The sequence below is a fragment of the Pongo pygmaeus genome, chromosome 19, assembly GCF_028885625.2.
Source record: "Pongo pygmaeus isolate AG05252 chromosome 19, NHGRI_mPonPyg2-v2.0_pri, whole genome shotgun sequence".
NCBI classification, from domain to species: domain Eukaryota; kingdom Metazoa; phylum Chordata; class Mammalia; order Primates; family Hominidae; genus Pongo; species Pongo pygmaeus.
The window spans coordinates 96,645,747-96,669,207 of record NC_072392.2 but is presented as its reverse complement, the minus strand read 5'-3'; the positions used below and the strand labels follow the sequence as shown (position 1 = coordinate 96,669,207).

At 52.5% G+C, this 23,461-nt stretch overlaps 1 protein-coding gene and 1 non-coding gene across 11 annotated transcripts in view; both read right to left on the bottom strand.

Annotated features, from left to right (window-relative positions):
* PGS1 (phosphatidylglycerophosphate synthase 1) overlaps positions 1–23,461 on the bottom strand; it is a 45,613-nt gene that overhangs the window by 12,079 nt on the left and 10,073 nt on the right. For 6 of the 10 annotated variants that reach the window (XR_008494974.2, XM_063656560.1, XM_063656559.1 and 3 more), the window contains exons 2-8: positions 19,800–19,989; positions 17,004–17,072; positions 16,089–16,166; positions 14,109–14,208; positions 12,924–13,113; positions 11,605–11,783; positions 8,392–8,913 (exon numbers count right to left, since the gene is read on the bottom strand). Coding sequence is in view for 8 of the 10 variants with exons in the window: in XM_063656560.1 (XP_063512630.1) it covers positions 8,392–8,913; positions 11,605–11,783; positions 12,924–13,113; positions 14,109–14,208; positions 16,089–16,166; positions 17,004–17,072; positions 19,800–19,989 (1,328 nt within the window). In the remaining 2 variants the exon portion in view is untranslated. Of the gene's footprint in view, positions 1–6,188; positions 6,229–7,797; positions 8,914–11,604; positions 11,784–12,923; positions 13,114–14,108; positions 14,209–16,088; positions 16,167–17,003; positions 17,073–19,799; positions 19,990–23,461 lie in introns of those variants that run through there. The other 4 variants (XM_054456692.2, XM_063656561.1, XR_010124704.1 and 1 more) reach the window with 3 other exon arrangements.
* Positions 12,398–12,526, bottom strand: LOC129018509 (small nucleolar RNA SNORA30/SNORA37 family). Its single transcript, XR_008495329.1, has one exon. It is a non-coding gene; the product is annotated as a small nucleolar RNA SNORA30/SNORA37 family (small nucleolar RNA).

Sequence of the window (23,461 nt, the reverse complement as noted above, 5' to 3'; positions counted from 1 at the left end):
GCACAACTTCATCATACGCACAACCGCTTCTCCATCTATTGCTCATTCCTGACCCCAAGACAGACTGTATACATATCTGTAGACAGTCTCTATGTCTATCTATGTTTCTCATATAGAAAGAATAAGGGTTTTTCAGCAGGTGAGTGCTCAGGATTAGAGAGGTAGCTCACGTTTTCAATGTACCTGAGATTGCCCATGAACTTCCCCACCAGAATTATTTGCACTGCAATCTTTCTCCATCAGAAAGAAAATAACGACCACAGGCCAGTCTGATGCCCTCTGGGGAGCCCTAAAGAGACAGCATGAGTCAAGCACCTGCCAGGTCCAGAGATGCCACAGGGTGCTGCTGTGACATGCCCACACCCCAGCGTGCCCCACAGGCCAGGGCAGCTGGGAACAATGGTTTTTCAAGATTTCAGCTCCAAGTCAGTTTTAACCATTGGTCTGTGCCCTGAGGACAACTGGGAAGTTTCCAATGGGGGAAGGGGAATCTAAAAGCCCTTTTAGAGGTCAAGGCTGCAGTGAGCTAAGATTACCCCCACCGCACTCCAGCCTGGGCAACAGAGAGAAACCCTATCTCAAAAAAAAAAAAAAAAAGCAGGAGCCCTTTAAATTCCGTTTCATCTCCCTCGCTCTAGGCCTAAGCGGTCTGGAGCTCCGGTCAGACCTGCACCACCAGTCAGGATGTCAGGCTGTGTATACACAGGGCTAAGACTATCAGGCCTGGGACTCGCTGTCGGGAAATCTGTTTCCCAGTCCAAGGCTGTAAACTGGTTATCACGCCCGACTCTTCATCCCAGGGCCTGACCTTTGGGCCTGACATCTTTACTATTCCAGGAACCATCAGATTAGGGAGACTTGCAGCAGGAACGGTAGCCTGGGGAGGGAGGAAGCAGCCCCCTGCGGACCAAGTGCTTTTGGGAGGGGACTGACTGCTGGCAGTTCATGGGGCAGAGATAAATGCTGCAGCCCTGGGTGCCAGAGAGGGCAGGGTGCAGGGGAAGCAGAGGCAGCTGCTACTCCACAAACACTCACTATAAATCAAGTGTCGCGGGGACACCAGGGGAGGACCTGGACTGGAGTTGGGACTGCTGCTGCCTCCCAGCTCTGGGCCTCCTCTTCAGAAAGGACGCCTGCCCCTGCTCTTCTGCACAGTCATACTGCCCTGTGGAAGGCTGATCCAGGCCTCGGCACTCCTGGCCTCCACGGCAGCTCTCCCTCAGCACTCGCACCGTGGCTTCTGAGCCCTTTCCAACAGGCCCTGCCCACCCGCTAATCTCAGTGCCCACCACTCCCAGCGCCCCTGCTGTTCTGCAAGCCCCATGTGGTCGAGGGGGCTTCTCATTTCTGTCCCCTCTGCCAGGACACTCCGGCCCCAGACGGTGGCATGGATGCTCCCTCTTCACTCAGGACAACTGCCCGAGTGTCTACTCCTCAGAGAGGCCCTCCCTGAGCCCCCTTGTAACAGATCCTGTAGCAGCCTGGAGCCTTCTCTTGCTCTGCTCTTTGTAGCTCGTTCCCTGATATTTGTAGAGACGCATCTGCTTATTATCTGCTTTCCATCAAACTATAAGTCTTAGGAGGGCAGGGAGTTAGTCTATCTGGTACCCAGTGATCCATTCCCAATGTCCCGAATGATGCCTGGGACACAGGTGTTATTTGTTAAGTATCTGTTTGAATAAAATAAACAAACTGAGAGTAACAATGTCTCTCCCAAAAAAGGTCAAATTAAGTGTAAAAAAAGCTCTGACGGCCGGGTGCAGTGGCTCACCCCCGTAATCCCAGCACTTTGGGAGGCCAAGGCAGGCAGATCACAAGGTGAGGAGTTCAAAACCAGCCTGGCCAACATGCTGAAACCCCATCTCTACTAAAAATACAAAAATTAGCTGGGCATTCTGGTGCATGCCTATAATCCCAGCTACTGGGGAGGCTGAAGCAGGAGAATGGCTTAAACCCAGGAGGTGGAGATTGCAGTGAGCCGAGACCATGCCACTGTACTCCAGCCTGGGTGACAGAGCAAGACTCCATCTCAAAAAAAAAAAAAAAAAAAAAAAAAAAAGCTCTGAAGTTTTGGTTTTATTTTATTTTGAGACAGAGTTTCGTCTTGTCACCCAGGCTGGAGTGCAATGGCGCGATCTTGGCTCACTGAAACCTCCGGCTCCTGGGTTCAAGTGATTCTCCCACCTTAGCCTCCTGAGTAGCTGAGATTACAGGCGGCTGTCACCATGCCCAGCTAATTTTTGTATTTTTAGTAGAGACGGGGTTTCACCATGTTGGCCGGGCTGGGTCTCAAACTCCTGACCTCAGGTGATCCACCCGCCTCTGCCTCCCAAAGTGCTGGGATTACAGGGGCAAAGCCACAACTGCACCTGGCCTATTTTGTTTTTTTGTTTTGTTTTGTTTTGTTTTTGAGACGGAGTCTCGCCCAGGCTGGGGTGCAGTGGCACGAGCTCAGCTCACTGCAACCTCCGTCTCCCAGGTTCAAGTGATTCTCATGCCTCAACCTCCCGAGTAGCCGGGATTACAGACATGCACCACCACACCTGGCTAAGCATTTTTGTATTTTTAGTAGAGACACGGTTTCACTATGTTGGCCAGACTGGTCTCAAACTTCTGGCCTCAGGTGATCCACCTACCTTGGCCTCCCAAAGTGCTGGGATTATCGGTGTGAGCCACTGTGTCAGGCCTTTGCAGTTCTAAGGCAGAAGTGCATGAACATTTTAAGAGTACATGCATGAACACGTACTCCTCCCGCAAGCGCTCCCACAGTATTCTGCAATAAATCTCACAAGTTTCTCAGACTCCAGTAAAAACACGGAGGGGACAGAAGACATCACAGTCTTATCCTTACAGGATAAGCGCTCGCCTGCTCTGACGTTAGTACAGCTCTGAGAAACTGTAAGGGCCCACAGGCTGGTGTGTGTGCTCAGCCTGAAGCAAGCAATTTGCACGGGCACAGCACCCCTACCACACCCACGGGGTGCCCAGAGGAGAACCACCCCACGTGTGGCCTAGGCAAACAGGGTGGGGATGCCCGCCTCTCACCATCAGTTCACCTTTGGGCAGAATGCCAATTGGCCTATCAGGAAGGCAATAAAAATAGTGACATTCTCACAACCATTAACAGATTTCCCTGTCAGCATAAGCCAGAAATCTCTTAATCCAACACCCTGCTCCGCCCTAGCCACCCACATTATGTTGTTAGTGCTAGAATACTGCGTCCAGAAGAAATCGAAGTCAACATGTTAAAACTCACTTTCTGATCTTCCTCATGAAATGCACGCCGGAGGGCAGAGCCCATGTCCCAGCAGATGGCCACAGCCTGGCTCAGCACAGCGTGGTTCCTGCCTGAATGTGATAATGGGATGGGCACTACTCACTCTGTCCCTCACCTCCATGGAGCAGAAAGATGAAGAGAGACATAAGAACTGGCCTGACACAGTTCATACTCAGCCTCCCCTGCGGCTGCCTCTCAAGATCTCGAAGTGAGCTTACTGGCACCCAGCAGATACCACACTTTCAATGGCTGACAAGGCCGGGCTGCTCCTGACTGTACCCCACCCCCGATCAGGACCGGGTTTGGGAAGGAAAGCTCAGCACCCATCCAGATGTGTCTGCGGCAGCACGAGGCACTTCCCGTTAAGAGTCCAAATTCTACCCCAGCTCCCAGAACCTTGTCCCACCACACCTACTGGGCGAGGAGCGAGGGCCAGGCAACAGGAAACTGACAACCATGAATCAGAGGAACTGCCACTTGCCTGAGCTCCAATCCAGATGCCCACTGAGCCCCACCTCCCAAAGCCAAGGCGATGCAGGTGAAGAGGCCTGGCAGCACCTTCCTTCGCGACCGAATCAGCGCAACAGAACTACAGGGAGCAAGGCCAGAGACACAGCACCAAGGGATCCAAGACCCCCACCTGACTCCTTTCTGCCAATCTATTCGCTCAGGGACACGCAGCGGCCCTCAGCCCCCAGTGTGATTTCAACCTCCACGCACCCCACCAGGGTGCCTCACCTGGCCTAGGAACCATACGGTTATTTTACAGAAAGTCAAACATCAGCCCTGTTCCCCGTGTCCTCCTGACAATCTAGAGCCATCCCCCGACTGCACAGGAAGGAGGTTAAGCCAGGCCCCTCAGCTGTGGCCACAGGTAAATGTGGACTCAGAACCAGGCTTCTAGAATTCAAGTCTAGTAATCCCTACGCCAAATCACACTTGCATGGCTTCTCCTGAGTATTCTAAATAGACACCCTTTGCAAAAATCCAAATAAGAATGAAACAGATAAACCATATTGCAAAAGAAGTCTCTAGTGCATGCCTTTAAATAGCTGAGTGTTCCTCTGGTTCTTAGAAACAGCTCAATTTATTGAAATGTGATAGAGATACATAATAGACTGACTGATTGATTGATAGATAAAATATGTTAAGAAATCAGCATAGTATGCAAAAGAGGTGTATCAGGCTGTTGAACAATCGGCAAATGGTTATCACACAAGAATCTTTCCAACAAGGCATCTAAGCAACTGCCAGACAGTCCTGGCAATACTTGACAACACAGAAAACACTAAAGAATAAACGCCAGCCCTCTGAATTTTCTGTCACCAGACTGCACTGAAATCCACTGGCAGCTGCTGAGCCACGGAGTCATTTCACATGAGAAGGTGCCTCTTCCCCCCACGCTGCTCTTCCTTGCATCACCACACTCATGGGGCCACCAGCAAGTTCAACACAGTCACTCCGTGAAGCCTCTTGTTGCCTGGCTCCCAGAGAGTGCTGTGCTGACAGCAGAGTGCTGTCTGAGGGGCAAGAATCTGGAATCCACACAGTCCTGGCTTACCCGCCTCTGCCCAAGGGCTTCTGGGAGCAGGAGGAGCTGAGATCAGCCCAGGCCTGTCCTACCGGAGCCTGAGTAAGGGAGTGGAGGTATCAGTGCATAGCCACCGGCAGGAATTTTCTGGGGCCCAAACACAGACACACCCAAAGAGGCACACAGCCTGTACCCAGCAAGCACCTTGCAAAGGGTAGACAGTCAGGAAATGGTCCACTGGGCCAGCCATCGAAATCCATAAGCACCCTGCGGCTGCCCACTCATCTCTCACCTGACACAGGCTGCCCTGGAGGAAGTGACCATCAAAAGATGGGCCTGAAGAGGTGCTGACTTAAGATCCCACTGGGGACACAACCACTGAGCAGGGAAGGACCCTCGCCTCTCACTTCAGCATCAAGTGACCTCTGACCTCTGGTTCCTGGCTTTAGGTGAAGCCCCTCTGCTCAGCAGCAGCCCCCTCCACGCACCATCCATCCCTCACCCACCTCTGCCAACTCTCCCCCAATCCCATCCCCCACACGGGCACGTGCCCTGGGATCCAGCTGTAAGATCATCCCCAATTTCCCACTCGTCCAGCACTCCTGGGTTGCAGGGCACCCCCCCATCCACCCACCCAACACCACCCACACCAGGGCAGGAGAGAGGGAGCGGCAGAAGCACATCAGTCCGGGAAAAGGCAAGACGCACCGGAAAAGCAGGTTGGGCGTTTCTGTTTCAGCAGTAACTGGGGAGTCAGCTCACGTTTATCAAAGCTGCTTCAGGGAAATAACCCGTGGCAGAGTCAGAAGCCACAGGCCAGAAGCCTCCCACCCTCCAGGCTGAGTTAAGGGGCCTCCTCATCATTCCAGCACAGTGCAGTTGAGGAGACCGACGCCTAGCCACTCCTCTGCACCTCTCCAGCACACGACAGTGTGGGTCTGAGGCCTCCCCAAAGGTCAAAGCTGCCCCGCTGGCCAACTCTTTCAATACCCTATATCCCTGGGTAATGTTGTTATTCCCAGAAGTAATGCCAATCCAAAAATACTTTCCACACCCACCACGGGTGGGGCCACCTGCCGTGAGACACTGACCACCAGCCTGGTTCAGCCACAACACACACCAGGATGGGCCCTGCAGGACAGTGTGGCAGTCACTTCCCGCACCAAACAATGCCACCTGCCTAGACAGGCCTGTGGGCCTCAAAGCAGCACATGGGATGCCCTGGACAGGCCAGAAGCTTCCCATTCCAAGCTGGGACAGCGGTTCTTAAGGCTAGGCTAGGCATCAGAATCTCCTAGGGGCGTTTTTCAAACACCATGGTGGGTTCAATCCCCACAGAGCTGGATGAAGGTCTAGGGGAACCTGGGCTTCAGTATTTTTTTTTTTTTTTTTGAGACACAGTCTCGCTCTGTTGCCCAGGCTGGAGTGCAGTGGCACGATCTCAGCTCACTGCAAGCTCCACCTCCCGGGTTCACGCCATTCTCCTGCCTCAGCCTCCCGAGTAACTGGGACTACAGGCGCCCGCCACCACGCCTGGCTAATTTTTTGTATTTTTTTAGTAGAAACAGGGTTTCACTGTGTTAGCCAGGATGGTCTCGATCTCCTGACCTCATGATCTGCCCACCTCGGCCTCCCAAAGTGCTAGGATTACAGGCGTGAGCCACCACGCCTGGCCGGCTTCAGTATGTCTTACGACACATCCCCCAGTTGAAAAACATTGGTTTAAAGAAAACAAAAACAAAAACAAACCACCTGAGCACTGGAAGATGCCTCAAGTGTCAACACCACAGCTGTGTGCCCACGGCAGCCCACAGCCTAGATTCCCCAGCTGTGGCGGTCTTCCACTCCCTCGGCTCTTCCGAAAGCCACCAGGACCAGGACAAGAGAATGAGCAAAACAGGCCTCTGGACTGCCCGGGGAGAAGCCAGACAAGCCGTGGGATGTACTCGTGGCGCAGGGGCCTCCAGGCACCATTTCCCCTTCTCTAGACAGACTAGCCCCAGGATTGGGAGTCCCCAGCGTCAGAAAGGAGTTATGGTCCCGCTGCTAGAGGCGGGCACCCTCCCAGCATTAAGAGGCCATGGGGTAAGCCCACTGCTAAGCACAAGGTTTCCAGCATGTTGTACCCATGTCTCGGAGAGCTGCCCCTGTGATTGTGCCCCATTTCGGCCGCTCCGCCAGACGCCTGAGAGGGTGACCCTCTTCCTACCACCCCCACCAGCAAGACTGTGCACAGAGCCTCCATTTCCTCAGCTATGGGGAAAAGGCAGACACTGGCATATAGGGAAAAACCAATAGCAATAGTGAGGAAAAGACAAAACAACTGGGCTGCTGATGCCAAAACAAATGATCCCCAATGAATCCTCTTTCTCCCTGAGAAAGGCAGGCGCAGTGGCTCACGCCTGTAATCCCAGCACTGTGGAAGGCCGAGACAAGTGGCTCACAAGGTCAGACGTTCGAGACCAGCCTGGCCAACATGGTGGAATCCCATCTCTACTAAAAATACAAAAATTAGCCAGGCGTAATGGTGCATGCCTGTAATCTCAGCTACTAGGGAGGCTGAGGCACAAGAATCACTTGAACCCGGGAGGCGGAGGTAGCAGTGAGCCGAGATCGTGCCACTGCACTCCAGCCTCGGCAACAGAGCAAGACTCCGTCTCAAAAAAAAAAAAAAAAAAAAGTTGCCAACAAACAGAAACTCTGACAATCAAGACAAGGCTAAGGGCCGGGCGTGGTGGCTCACACCTGTAATCCGAGCACTTTGGGAGGCCAACGTGGGCGGATCACCTCAAGTCAGGAGTTCAAGACCAGCCTGACCAACATGGAGAAACCCAATCTCTACTAAAAATAAAAAATTAGCCACACGTGGTGGTACAGGCCTGTAATCCCAGCTACTCGGAAGGCTGGGGCAGGAGAATCGCTGCTTGAACCCAGGAGGAGGAGATTGCAATGAGCCAAGATCGCACCACTGCACTCCAGCCTGGGTGACCAGAGCGATATTCCATCTCACGGCTAAGGCATGTCCCTCTCCATCTCTTAGGAGAGGTTATGTCACCACATCTTTACCACAGCCACCAAATGATGTGACCATATACAGTCTTTGATGCATAAAAGAGACGGATTTTACACAACTGAAATTCACTTCTTGGGAGGCAAGGCAGGCAGACCACTTGAGCTTCGGAGTTCAAAACCAGCCCGTGCAACATGGTAAAATCCCATCTCTACAAAAATACAAAAATTAGCCAGACACGGTGGCACGCACCTATAGTCCCAGCTACTCAGAAGGCTAAGGTGGGAGGACTGCTTGAACCACGAAGTGGAGGTTGCGGTGAACTGAGATCATGCTACTGCAGTCCAGCCTAGGAAACAGAGCAAGACTGTCTCAAAAAAAAAAAATCCCCTTGAGATGAATGCTCTCCTCTCCCCAAGTCATGGGACAGCTATGATGTGCCTGCAAGGGCTGCTGGGAAGGTAAGAAGGGAGAAGTGCAGCACTCTCACAGGCAGGCGCCAGGGCTCCCCACCCCCTGCCCATGCTTGTGGCTGTCCCAGGCTGGGCCGTCCTCCAGCCAGCCGCTGCGCACCTTTGGCATGGAACGTCCAGCCCCTCCGCCAGTACTCCTGAAGCTGGACCCGCTCCTGCTGTCCCAGGCTGCACACCTCACTGTAGAACTGTCGCTCGATGTGCACATAGGCCGCTGGGATGGCGCCGGCCACCCCCTTGGCCCCAAAGAAGCCATTCACCTCTGGTGAGGCCAGCAGGATCTGGTACTCAGCCCGAGTGCCCAAGACCAGGTCCATGTAGGCCTGGGTCAGGTTGAAGTAGCCAGTGGTGAGGTAGACCTTTGCCCCACGCTCCGCCTCAGTCAACAGGGTCTCAGTGACAATCTCATCGATTTGAATTTCGAAGGGCTTCATCTGAATCAGCGGATAAATCCAGGTGTCAGGGGCTGGTCTGCGATCCCCAGCAGCTGCTGCATCTTCCTGGGTCAAAAGAGAGTTGCTGTGGAAGGTCTGGGCATGCAGCATCTGCTGGCGGGTCCTGGCTGAATTGATCACATCCATGACCCTCTTATTGGCTGCCTTGCAGTACTCGGTCCGGTCACCTAGAGGAAGACATGAAAGAAGGGTGAAGGGAAGAGAAATGGAGGGTCTGGACTCTGCCCAGCTCAGGGGACAGGGCATGTGATAGGCAGGTGCAGATGCTACAACTGGATGTTCAATGAACACTCACTGAGTGGGCCCAGGACCCCAAGCCCAGAGCAACGCTCCTCTGGGGATACAGTCTGCCCAAGACAAGGGCCTGGTCCACAGTAGGCCACACTCAGGCAGAAGTGAAAGGCATGTCGACATATCATTCCAATTACAAACAAGCTCAAAACCAGGCAAGACAAACTGACAGGGAGAGAAATCAGGATAGTGGTTACCTTTGGGATAATTCCTTTTGGGGGGACATACAGGGGGCCTCCAGGAAGCAGGTCCACTAGAAACAGGTTCATGGCTGTATACCTGCGACTGGTGCTCGGGGTGCATGTTCTACTTCAATAAGGAAGCTCAGTCAAATAAAGACATGCAAGTATAACCAAAAAAGGAGCGTACGTATTCCACAGATGGGGTCACAGGGCAAGCCATCAGCTTGGATAAGCACATCACCATGTGGGAAGGCTTCCCACAGCAGTGACAGTGCCTGAGAGAGAGGAAGAACAGGCAGGCTCAGGCTCTGCATGGGGTGCCTTTTGTATTCGGACAAGACACTGGTGACAGGTGACCACGCAGACACTCTGAAGAGAAAGATGCTATTATCAGACAAGACAAAGCTAAAAATTAATGAGTTAAGCATCCAACTCAAGAAGACAGGGGAAAGAAACAACAGAATAAAACCAAGAATACAGTATAGAGAAGCAAAAAATAAAAATAAGAACAGGCCGGGCACAGTCGCTCACGCCTATAATCCCAGCACAGCACTTTCGGAGGCTGGAGCGGGCAGATCACCTGAGGCCAGGAGTTTGAGACCAGCCTGGCCAACATGGTGAAACCCTGCCTCTACCAAAAGTACAAACATTAGCCAGGTGTGGTGGTGTGTGCCTGTAACCCCAGCTACTCGGGCGGCTGAGGCTGGAGAATCACTTGAACCTTGGAGGCAGAGGTTGCAGTGAGCTGAGATCGTGCCACCACACTCCAGCCTGGGTGACGAGCAAAAAACCCCATCTCAAAAATATATACATACATATGTGTGTATATATATGTATATATATGAATAGAAATTACTAGAATGAAAATGATACAAAAATGGAGAATATCAACTGTCCAAAGTTGATTGTCTGATAAAGGATTGATAAAACAACAAGGCTTTGACAAGGCTGATCAGGGAAGTAAAACAGGGAAGGACGGCTGTCCCAGGTCATCCTTGCTGGCTTGCATGGTTTGAGCTGAGGGCAGGAACAGACACTCAGTGCCTTTCGGGGCTGGGCTACAGAACAAAGAGAAGGACCAGCCCATGCAGGAGTCTAGCCTGCTGATGCCAACACCCTCCAGGGGAGAAAGGAGTCACACTGCCGCATGCTGGACAGGGCTGCGGGAGGGAGGAGCGCCGGGGGCCCTGAGCACAGCCTGAGCCTCTCTGTGGACTCACTCTCCCAAGCACAGCTGGGCTCGAGTCTCCCCGCTCCTGCTCCGAGCGTGCTGGTTCTCATCCTGGCCTAAGTATGCCCTGTTTTCTCTCATATCTATGCCTGGCCCGTTACATCAGACCAGGGATCCACACACATTTTCTTTAAGGGTCAGATGGTAAATATTTTAGGCTTTCTGGGCCAAAAGGCAAAGCTGAGGATGCTAGGTAGGCACTCAGCAAGAGAGATACAGAGCTCCACAAGCTCTTTACAGATGAAATTCAAAATACAACAGTAGGAACTGAGCATGGCGGCAGGCAGAGCATCACACCATCACAGTCGGGGTCTGAGGCCCAGGGCTCCCCTGACACAAGGACAGGGCTTCCACCAGACGGCCCACTTAAATGCTTCCATTCTAGGTCCACAAGACGCGGAGAGCCCTTCTCCCAACAAGGTCCAAGTTCAGCCCCTCCTCCCCACGTGGAGAACACTGCTGCAGATCCAGCAGCAGCCCTGTAAAGGCCATGGGGCAGCCACAGCCACGGGAATCACAGGAATGCAAATGCCCCAGAACACTCGCGCCAGAACCTGCCTGGTTCCAGTGGGCAGAGCTGAGAGCTCTTCCACTTCACTTTCCAGGCAGGGGGCCACAGAGCTCAAGGGAGCTGGGAGCCACAGGCCCAGATGATAGGCTTGGGGAAATGGGCCCTAGGCGAACAGCCGCTGGCCTGGTTGCTTCCTGTGATGCAGGGCGGGCTCCTGGGTCACTCGCCCAGACACACGTGTTCATTGCTGAGTAGCTATTTGTTAACTGCATCTTGACCTGAGTTTGTCACCCCCCTGCTAGTTCACCTGAGACCTGGGTCACCAGGACACATTGCTGCATACCTTTGCCTGAGTCCTCCTCACCTGCGTCTTCCCTCCCTGTAGTGCAAACCTGAGTGACTCCGCCTCAAGGAGTAGGAGTCCCAAGCCCACGCTCCCACCTTCCTGGGCCGGCTCTCTCACCCACAGAGCATGATTGATGGTCAGTGAGTCACATCTGTCTGGCTTTAAGGACAAAAGCAGAATGAAGCCCTGCCACCCAAGTCCCCTATGCCTGTGGCAGGGCCACCCAGAGGTGTGCTCTCGCGGGCCCTCACTCCACCCCACCCACAGCCACAGAAGGGTGTCAGCAGCAGCCCCTACCTTTGTAAGGATGCACCATCCCATCCACCACCTGCACTGTGTCGTCCCCCTGCAGCTGCAGGGACACATCCCCCACCGCGTCCACCAGCTCCGTGAAGAAGTCGGCAATCTCCGCACAGTCCTGCAGGAACACGTAGCGGTCCTGGCGGTTGGTGAAGTAGGAGTCACTCAGGTTTGCACTACAGGGAGGGAAGACGCAGGTGAGGAGGACTCAGGCAAGGGTATGCAGCAGCGTGTCCTGGTGACCCAGGTCTCAGGTGAACTAGCAGGAGGGTGACAAACTCAGGTCAAGATGCAGTTAACAAATAGCTACTCAGCAATGAACATGTGCAAAAGACAAAGCCAGAGTCGATCCAAGGTGACACAGCAAAGTGACCCACAGGCTCCTCCTCTCAAGGAGCCAACCATCTAGCTGAGAAGAGGAGATGCAGACACAGAAAGTCAACTAACCACGCAGGGCTTTTTTTTTCCTTTTGAGACAATCTCATTCTGTCGCCCAGGCTGGAGTGCAGTGGCATGATCTTGGCTCCCTGCAGCCTCCGCCTCCCAGGTTCAAGTGATCCTCCTGCCTCAGCCTCCCAAGTAGCTGGGATTACAGGCGTGCGCCACCACACCCAGCTAATTTTTGTATTTTTAGTAGAGACGGGCTTCACCATGTTGTCCAGGATGGTCTTGAACTTCTAACGTCAGGTGATCCCTCTGCCTCAGCCTCCCAAAGTGTGGGATTACAGGCAGGAGCCACTGCGCCCAGCCCATGCAGGGCTATTTATCAGCGCCCATGTTTGTTTGTTTTCTCTGTCCCACTAAGTGACAGCTGCCACTGGTACAGTCCCAAAGCAAGGATGCAATCAAGGGCTTTCTCTCAGCACCAGCAACCCAATCCTGGCCCCACTGCCGAGGGGAGGGCCTGTGAAAGGGCCCATATTTATCAACCTAAGGACCTGGACTTCCAGGTCTGACTCTTGTTTATTTTTCTGGCTCTGTCTACCTGACAAAGTGACTCATCTTCTCTGATCTGTTTCCACATGTACACAGTGAGGAAAATACTACAGAGGGTCACTGAGGGTGGAAACAGACAACACACCTGAGTGGCCAGCACAGGCTAAGTGCCCAGTCAACAGTGGCTTCCAGTCAGCCCCTGGGGGCTTCTAGCCTTAGTGGCAGAGACAATGTCGGGGAGGTGCTGCGGGTGCACAGCAGCCAGACCTACAAGCAGGTTCTCCAAGGCTGAGGGGAACGGATTTCCCACTGTTCCTATTCCACTGCCCTCCAGTCTGCAGAGCAGGAGGGCAAAAGCACTGACGGTGGGAAGCACTCACCCGCTCAAGATGACACTGTTGTCGAAGAGGTACACCTTAATGTGCTGGAGGCCGATGGTCTCGTTAAAGCGCTCAGGGATGAGGAGCCGGAGCAGCCCACGGAGGTGCGGCGTGTGAAAGAGGGAGACTCGGACCTGCTCTGGGAACCTCTGCAGGAGCGGGAGCAGCATTGTGCGGGAGTTCTTCCGGCCTGAACACAGACAGAGAAAGCGGCAGCTGACTCACGACAGGAAGGTGTCCTGCCCCCAATGAGGAGCCACCTCCACGTGGCCTCGCCTTCACCTGTGCCGTCCACCTGAATCAGTCACACCAGCTGGGGCTACTCCTAGACAGAGGACTTCCAGGCCAACCTCTGTCCTGCATGCTGGCCACGTCTCAGGCCTGAAGTCCTCGGCATGGCAGACGCCTGCTCTTTTTGCCACACAGCACCCATTCACCCTTCTCCTGGTAACTGCACCCAACCTTCTCCTGGGGCACTACCCCACCCACTCGCAGCATTTCTGCTCTGGCTGAAGACGACCCTACCCACCTTGCCCCTCACCCCCAGCTCCATGGGGGAGCACGCAGGCCTGGGCTGGGCTACTTGGCACACTCCAAGCTCCCAGCTGGGCATGCCACCGTCAGGCCAGTCAGGAGCTTTGACTCGATTCTCATGGAACCAAACTCTTCCAAAGGACAAGGTGTCATGGGGAGACAAGCCTAAGCCACCAGGGGCCACCACACAGAGCCTGAGAAGGAAGCCAGCCCAAAGGAAACAGCTAGGGGATGAATCCTGGCGACACGGCCAAACCCCAAATCACAAGCCACCCAAAGCAGATCAGTCACAGGAGTCCAGAAAAAGTCTTTTTGCCTAAGGCAGTTTTTCAAGAGACAAAGTCTGGCTACGTTGCCCAGGCTGGACTCAAACTTCTGGCTCAAGGAATCCTCCTACCTCAGCCTCCCAGGCAGGTGGGACTACAGGGCATGCCACTACACTCAGCTCCTGCCTAAGCTCTTTTTAGTTGGGCTTTCAGTCACTTGCTGCAGAAAAAAATTCTAACTCACACAATCAGGCAGTCCTGGGCCAGCTTGGATGATCTTCAAATAGCCTTGTCTCTGCCTGGGGACGAGGGGGTGACAGTAACTCCTCTTGGGACTGAGATCTGACACAGGAAGCATGAGGGGCCAGGCTTGCATGCCACCTACCTCGTGAGCCCCGCGTGAAGTCTAAGAGAATGGAGACCTTGAGATTTGAAGGAAACTTTGCTTGGAGTGACTTTTCTAGAGTACTTTCCAGGCAGTCCACCTACCAAGAAAGAACACAGAAGAAGAGAAGATGAAGACCCAAAGAGGTGTGTGTACTTAAAGAAAAACAAATCGCCCCATCGGCTAGTGCCCTCATCATCTTCTCCAAAGATAGGTTTGTGCCATCAGCACTCAGACACCAACACCACAAAAGCTCTCTGTCTAAGAGCACCTTCATGATCATCAGAAGCAGCACTCAGGGGCCTGATCGGCCCAGGCCTCCAGGAATGGAAAGGGACCTGCAGGCAGAGGCGTGCTGCCTGACAGCCAGCCCATGCCACCCTGGAAACGCTACGACACCAGGTCTCACGTACATTTCAACACAGACAATCCTCATAGACACAACCAACAGTGCCCTCCTCGTAAAGAGTGCTTAGTAAATATTTGGCAAATGAATGAATCCAAGACATGGCCTGCCCACTGGCCACCCTCCGCAGTGCGGGCATTCCATTCTTCTCCCATGAGAACAGACAGGCTTCCAGGCTTGGAGTGGAGGGTATATCCTAAAAATAGAGAGAGGCGGCCGGGCGCAGTGCCTCAGGCCTGTAATCCCAGCACTTTGGGAGGCCAGGGCGGGCAGCTCACCTGAGGTCAAGAGTTTAAGACCAGCCTGACCAACATGGAGAAACCCCGTCGTCTCTACTAAAAATACAAAATTAGCCGGGGTGGTGGCGCATGCCTGTAATCCCAACTACTCGGGAGGCTGAGACAGGAGAATCGCTTCAACCCGGGAGGCGGAGGTTGCAGTGAGCCGAGATCGCACCATTGCACTCCAGCCTGGGCAATAAGAGCAAAACTCCATCTCAAAAAAAAAAAAAAGAGGGAGGCCTCCTTCCTAGGAGAGGCAGAAAGGGGAGGACAGCTCATGTGAACCCACTGCACCTCTCTCTCCACACTCCAATCCCTATAGCTCCCACCAGTGACTCTGAACAAGGACAGACCAAGAAACAGCACTAACTCTGGGCAATGGGCCCATCTGTTTCACTATACCGAGCAGAAAGCAATCCCAGGAGACCAAGAGAAAGCACTGATCTCATTCACAGACTCACTTCAGCTGAGCCTCAGATCCCGCCATGCACCAGAACCTGCGCTGGCCCCAACACTTCATATAAACCTGGTGACTGCTGGCTCCTTCCCACCCACCTATCTCACTGTAAGTGACAAGTGTGGCACAACAGCAAGTCCAAGGGAAACAAGGCTGGCCGCAGCCCTGGCACTTGACACCAGCCCTTGGCAGAAACAGCCAGCCAGCCCAACTTGCACTCAGGTCCGTTTGTCTAGGACAGGGTCAGAAAGCCTTTTGTGTAAACGGCCAGAGAGTAAATATTTGGAGCTTTACAGGCCAGATGGGCGCTGTCACAACTACCCATTCTGCCGCTGCAGCATGAAAGTGACCACAGACAATACACAAATGAATGAGCGTGGCTGTGTTCCAACAAAATTTTATTTACCAATACAGAAATTTAAAGTTTTCATAAGTCACAAAATTTTATTTTTTCTCTTCCCCAATTATTTGAAAATGTAAAAACCATTCTTTCTTAGCTCACAGTCTACACCGTAACAGGTGGCAGGCCACAGTCGGCCAAGCCCTGAACTGGCAGACAGAGCTGCCTGGGGCCCTGTGTGGGTAGGAGGACACTGCCAGTGAGGCCTAGAAGGCCCAGACCAGACCTCTCCACGCTCTCCTCACCAGACCCTCCCCCACGCTCTCCTCACCAGGCTCTCCTGACATGCCCATATCTGGGGCAACAAAAACAAGAGCTGGCTCTGACATGGAGGCCAAGGAAAGGCAGCTCCACACCACCTCCATGGCACAAAAAGCTGTGGCATGTTGGGGCCCATTCACTATTGCTGCCACGACCATCTCCCCACAAACCTTACCAGCTCCTGTTCCAAAGGACCTGTCCCCAGGTAGAGGGATGCCATCACGACCCGCCTCTTGGCTACTCTTATCTGCCCCTGAGAGAGGAGAAAAATTCAAAATTCAAATTCATCATTTTCACGGTTCACTAAGAAAACAGAACGCTTTGACCTGGGAGGCAAATCCCACTCCAAGCTGAACTATCCTATGTCTTCACCAATTAATATTTAAAGCAAGCTCGAAACGTGTATGGTAACCTCTCAAATAAGGTCCCACAATCCTAAATGAAAATACTCAGCCTGCAAAGTAAAGCTCAGTTTAGGCCAACTATAAAATGCAACACGGCCATTAAGAAGAATGAAGGAAGGCTGGGTGTAGTGGCTCACGCCTATTAATCCCAGCACTTCGGGAGGCCGAGGCAGGCAGATCATGTGAAGCCAGAAGTTCGAGACCAGCCTGGCCAACATGGCGAAACCCTGTCTCTACTAAAAACATAAAGATTAGCCAGGCCATGGTGGCGCATGCCTGTAATCCCAGCTACTTGGGAGGCTGAGGCAGAAGAATCACTTGAACCCAGGAGGCAGAGGTTGCAATGAGCTGTGATCACACCACCGCACTCCAGCCTGGGCAATGGAGCAAGATTCTGTCTCAAACCTGCCTTCTTTACCTTCTACCCATCTGCACAGTTTCCAATGTCCATACTGAGCACGAATCACTCTTGAAACGTAGACGGACAGGAATACAGACACATGAGCAGAACACACCAGTGCCCCAAGATGATACCCCACATCAGTCCTAACAGCCAGGGGCCTCTCCCTAGCAGCCCCACCCCAGAGAAGGAGGCAGGGGTACAAAGAATGGCAGTGCTACCATAGGTCAAACCTCCAAAAGATACACAGGAGACCCAGGTGAGAGGGAGGCAGCTTCACATCTACCTGCTTCCCTATCAGAAGGAACATCACAGCCCATCCTGCATCGTCAACACGGGAAGACAGGCAACTTGCCTAGACAGAAACATGAACAATCACTAGGAAAGCCTTCCGGACAAGGAAAAAACAAAGCAGCTTCCCAAGGTTGCTATTTCCTTTGTTTTGTTACCAATTAAAATAGATGTTTGTGGGGGTGATGATTATAAAGAAAGGGAAAAAATAAATAAGGCATAAGACAATTTAGTTCAGGCAACCAAAGCATATCTGACTGTTTACTACAGGACACCAGGCCCCACAGCGATAATGAAGGCACGGGGACCAGGCAGAAACCAGCACTGTCCTCCCTTCTCGCTGTGCACCCTGGGAAGAAACACGTGCTACTCGGTGTGACACAAACCAGGAGAATCTGCCCACGCTTCAGCCCAGACGGCAGGGAAAGGAGGCCCTGGCGTCTTCTCGGCCTGCTGAGGCAAGCCTCTCTGCCCCTTCCTGCTCTCTGCAGGCCCACCCTCCTCAGGCAGGGCCCAACCTCCTGGCCAGGGGATCACTATGTGGAGACAGTCAGTCATCCTCCCAGAGTTGATTAGGACAGAGAAAACTGCCTTTGAAAAACCTGTTTCTTCAGGCTGGGCACGGTGGCTAATGCCTGCAATCCCAGCACTTTGGGAGGCCAAGGTAGGCAGATCACCTGAGGTCGGGAGTTCGAGACCAGCCTGACCAACATGGAGAAACCCTGTCTCTACTAAAAATATAAAATTAGCCAGGCATGGTGGTGCACGCCTGTAATCCCAGCTACTAAGGAGGCTGAGGCAGGAGAATCACTTGAACCCAGGAGGCAGAGGTTGTGATGAGACGAGACCGTGCCATTGCACTCCAGCCTGGGCAATGAGCGAAACTCCGTCTTAAAGAAAAGAAAAGAAAAGAAAAACCTGTTTCTTCAAGCCAAGGAGAAAATCAAGTAGGAGCAAAGAGCCAACAGTTGCAGCATCATTCGGTACAAACAAGGATGCCCAAGACAGGTGAGCAGAGCAGGGAGGCAGGTGAGAGGGGAGAACAAAAGGACACACCTGTGTGCACACACAGAATGCATTCTGAATGAGCCAGCCAAGCTGTGTGTGGATCAACAAACAGAACAAAAGCGCAAAAGGAGAGAAAATGGGCAGGCACTCAAATGAGTGAGAGTTCATTTTCTGCACAAAGGTGAAAGGTGAGTCTCTACCTAGATTTCCTATTGTCTCTCAGCATTCTGCCTGCTTGCCTGGCCCCATCAGACCTTCATTCTTTTTTTTTTTTTTTGAGACGGAGTCTCGCTCTGTTGGCCAGGCTGGAGTGCCATGGCGCGATCTTGGCTTACTGCAACCTCCACCTCCCGGGTTCAAGCGAATTCTCCTGCCTCAGCCTCCCGACTAGCTAGGACCACAGGTGTGTGCCACCCTTCTGTATTTTTGGTAGAGACAGGGTTTCACCATGTTGACGAGGCTGTTCTCGAACTCCTGACCTCACGTGATCCACCGGCCTCAGCCTCCCAAAGTGCTGGGATTACAGGCGTGAGCCACCGTGCCTGGCCTAGACCTTCATTCTAATATCATTGCTAATACAAACTCAGAGTTCATGCTGTTAAAAATTAGCGTTGAATTACTTCATTCCAATTAGCAGTTTAACCAGAATAACCAGACGTGGCATGTAAACCTGAGTAACATGTTGAAAGCTGAACCCCCCAAATGCAAAACTTACATCACTACCAGGAGAGGAAAGACACACACTTAAGACAGAGTCCCTAAAGAACCAAGACTACAAGCCTTAGACCCAGGATGTCTAGATTCCCAGTTACTTTGAAAGGCCTCTTCATGCATATCAAATCGCACCCACGAGTTTTTACTTCCTACTACATCTACCAAGATAACACTACTGTGTTTGGAGATGATTCCCGGGTTAAGGGTCCATCATACACAGACTAGATAAAGATGCCCTCCTCACCTGTCACCTTTAGCAAGGACATACCCATGTGGCCCACGGGTCCTCAGTCCTCACCAACCTCCCTTCTCGTGGTCCACAACTTCACCATGGAAGAAAAGGAATCAGTGCACCCATAAGAATCAAAGTCTAGGCCAGGCGCGGTGGCTCATGCCTGTAATCCCACCACTTTGGGAGGCCAAGGCGGGTGGATCACGAGGTCAGGAGATCGAGACCATCCTAGCTAACACGGTGAAACCCCGTCTTTACTAAAAATACAAAAAATTAGATGGGCGTGGTGGCGGGCGCCTGTAGTCCCAGCTACGCAGGAGGCTGAGGCAGGAGAATGGCATGAACCCGAGAAGCGGAGCTTGCAGTGAGCCGAGATTGAGCCACTGCACTCTAGCCTGGGCGACAGAGCGAGACTCCGTCTCAAAAAAAAAAAAAAAAAAAGAATCGAAGTCTAGGCCTGTGGCCGCACACGGTGGCCAGTACTTTGGGAGGCCGAGGCAGGAGGATGACTTGAGCCCAGTGGTTCAAGACCCATCTGGGTAACACAGTGAGACCCCTTCTCAAAAATAACAAAATAAGTAAATAAAAATAAGGTCTAGGTCCTTGTCCTCATTGTTGCCTTCTCAGAGCTTCTCCACCTGAGACACTGGCCCCACAGGCAAGTTTCTGACTGTGGTTCAGCTCAACCATCTATGAAGCTGAAACCTGACAGGTAAAACCCAGAAGGAATAAGCTTGAGCAGCTATCAAAAGTTTCTAGACTAGAAAGCACTCAGGACTCACCAACCTGATCCCCAAAAGCTCTAACTCAAACTTCTTTCCTTTAGATACCACTTACCTTCATGAGCTCAAAAAACTCTGCCGGGGAAGAAAGCACCCTGACATGAGAACTGGAGACTCCAAATTCTGGAACCAGGTTTCTGATCCACTGGAACCGGTGCACGCCTTCTGGACACAGGCAGCAAGGTGGGGAGGTGACCTGGGGAACAGCTGGGGACAGCAAGGGAGCCAATAACAGCCATGGTGACCTGGTTAAAGAAATATGCAACTGGGTCACACCTCAAATACTTCTGCAGAAGACCCCCTCAGTTACTGGGGGGGTGAAGAGGGGCTGGGAGATGGGTGTGTTGCTTGTGTTATGAATGTGAGATTTCCTAGAACATTTTAAAAAGTGAGCCCAACTCAAGCTCTGCTAAAGGATTTTTCCTTCAGCCCCCTTTCCTCTTATTCCTTGAAGAGCCTACTAACTGAGCAACTTGATAAGTGTCAATACCTATAGATAAATCCCAAACTTTAATTCCAAACAACTCAGGAACCAAATTTAGAGCAACCACAAGTAAACTCATAAAAGTTACCACATGGTTAGCTACCACACGGCAACCTTCTAATGAATCTACCTCAAAAATATTTGCCTGCAGCCACCACTAAAACACACCTAGCAGAAGGGTAAGTCTGGCAGAAGTCTGATGATTACAGCCCAGACGCCCCGCTTTATGACTCATGAGATAAACAAGATTTCTATTCAAGGAAGCACCCAGAAAAAGAAACTTTTCTCTTTAAAAATCCAACTTATGCCGAGCATGGTGGCTGAGGCCTATAATCCCAGCACTTTGGGAGGCCGAGGCAGGACGACTGCTTGAGTCCAGGAGCTTAGGACCAGCCTGAGCAATACAGCAGGACCCAGTGTCTACAAAAAATTGTTTAAAATTAGCTGGGCAGGCTGGGCGCACTGTGGCTCACACCTGTAATCCCAGCACTTTGGGAGGCCGAGGCAGGTAGATAACCTAAGGTCAGGTGTTCGAGACTAGCCTGACCAATATGGTGAAACCCCATCTCTACTAAAAATATAAAAATTAGCCGGGCGTGGCAGTATGTGACTGTAGTCCCAGCTACTTGGGAGGCTAAGGCAGGAGAACTGCTTGAACCAGGGAGGTGGAGGTTGCAGTGAGCCGAGATCGCACCACTGCACCCCAGCCCGGGTGACAGAACGAGACTCTGTCTCAAAAAAAAGTTACCTGGGCATGGTAGCACAAACCTGTAGTCCCAGCTACTCAAGAGGCTGAGGCAGGAGGATCTCCTGAGCCCAAGAGTTCAAGGCTGTTCTCCCAGCTATGATCATGCCATTGCATTCCAGCCTGGGTGGCACAGCGAGACCCTGTCTCAATCAATCAAAATCAGACTCGGAAAGAAAAGCTGGAGCAGGGAGAGACGGGAGAAAATGAGCTCCTCTCAAGAGTGATGATGAACTGTGGCCGGGCAAGGTGGCTCACGCCTGTAATCCCACCACTTTGGGAGGCCGAGGCGGGCAGATTACCTGAGGTCAGTAGTTCAAGATCAGCCTACCCAACATGGTGAAACCCCATCTCTACTAAAAATAAAAATACAAAAAAATTAGCCAGGCATGATGCAGACGCCTGTTATCCCAGCTACTCAGGAGCCTGGGGCAGGAGAATCGCTTAAACCTGGGAGGCGGAGGTTGCAGTGAGCTGAGATGGTGCCACTGCACTCCAGCTGGGCGACAGAGCGAGACTCCATCTCAAAGAAAAAAAAAAAAAGAGTGATGATGAGCCATACTCCTTCACCATCAGATACATCCTATTTGGTGGGGTCACACACCATCTCTGGCCAGTGTTAGCTCGACCACATAAAGCTGCACCCCGGTGGACTCCACACTCCACTGAGGCCAAGGCTGAAGGAGATGCATTTCTGCCCACAGAACTTCATTTCTGCCGCTCAATGACTAAAAACCTGCGGGAGACGGGGGTGGAGGGACTGCACACCCAGAGCCCCACACAAACCTGACCTACTATGAATCCTAGTCCTGCAAACAGCAGCAGGAAAATCCTCTTCAGTGTGTGACCTCAAGAGGAACGTGGGGGAGAGGATGCTCAAACATCCCAAGGCCTGAATGGCCACAAATTCCAGGAAGATGATTTCACTCCCTTGCTTCATGATAAAACCCTCAATCTTCCCAGGCTTCGTAAATGTCCCTACACAGACACCAGATGGCCCACAGCTGCGCTTCCCAGAAAGCCCACCGGTCTGTCACTGCCGATTCACTGCCAAGAAAACCTTAGTCAACAGCAGAAGGTGCTGGCTCTGTGGATCCTGGAAGTCTGCGACTGGCCGTGGCCACCCAGTGCAGAGGTGGGAAACAGCTGTTCTCCCCCACTGTCTCTAGAGGGGGTGATGACACTCACAGGCATCAGCTTGCATATGAAGGGCCTAGATGTGTAACGCAGGGCTCGCTGCCTGGGTTTTCCAAATCCTGGGCCACCCTCCTGCAAAGCTCAAGAGAGGAGAGCGAAGGACCCTTCAGTGCAGCAGAAACCACCGGACAATGGGAAAGGTGCACAGCGATCCATCAACCCGAGGCCCCAAGGGGCTAGAGTCTCCTATTCACTAATGAAACATGGTCTGTGGGGTGGGCGGGGGAACAGGCAACAGCAGCAGAAAATCGATGTCTCCCCTGCCTCACAGTACTTCTGCCATCTCTCAGACCATCCAAAAATCAGGTGCCAGCTGTACTGCTCCAGGTCATGTGGTCAGTCCACACACAGCCTTCAAAGAAGCTGAGAGCCGCAGCACAGCACGGTGGCTCATGCCTATAATCCTAGCACTTTGGGAGGCCAAGGCGGGCAGAAAACTTGAGGTCAGGAGTTCAAAACCAGCCTGGCCAATATGGTGAAACCCCGTCTCTACTAAAAACACAAAAAAATTAGTTGGGTGTGGTGGCACATGCCTGTAATCCCAGCTACTTGGGAGCCTGAAGCAGGAGAATTGCTTGAACCCAGGAGGCGGAGGTTGCAGTGAGCCAAGATCGCACCACTGCATGCCAGCCTGAGTGACAGAGACTTCGTCTCAAAGAAAAAAAAAAGGGGCCGGGCGCGGTGGCTCACGCCTATAATTCCAGTACTTTGGGAGGCCGAGGCAAGTGGATCACCTGAGGTCAGGAGTCCAAGACCAGCCTGACCAACACGGTGAAACCCCACCTCTACTAAAAATACAAAAATTGGGCCCGGCGTGGTGGCTCATGCTTGTAATCTCAGCACTTTGGGAGGCCAAGGCGGGCGGATCATGAGGTTAGGAGTTCGAGAACAGCCTGGCCAATATGGTGAAACCCTGTCTCTCTAAAAATACAAAAATCAGCCGGGCATGGTGGCGCACACACCTGTAGTCCCAGCTACTCAGGAGGCTGAGGCAGAAGAATTACTCAAACTGGGAGGCGGAGGTTGCAGTGAGCTGAGATCCCACCGCTGCACTCCAGCCTGGGCAACAGAGCGATACTCCATCTAATTTTTGGCTGAGGCAGAACTGCTTGAACCTGGGCGCCAGAGGTTGCAGTGAGCCAAGATCACACCATTGCACTCCAACCTGAGTGAGAGAGGAAGACCCTGTCCCCCGGCAAAAAAAAAAAAAAAAAAAAAAAAGGAAGAAGAGGAAACACTCCTTGGCACATAGCAACCCAGGAGAGGGCAAGTTCAACTTAACCCCCAACAA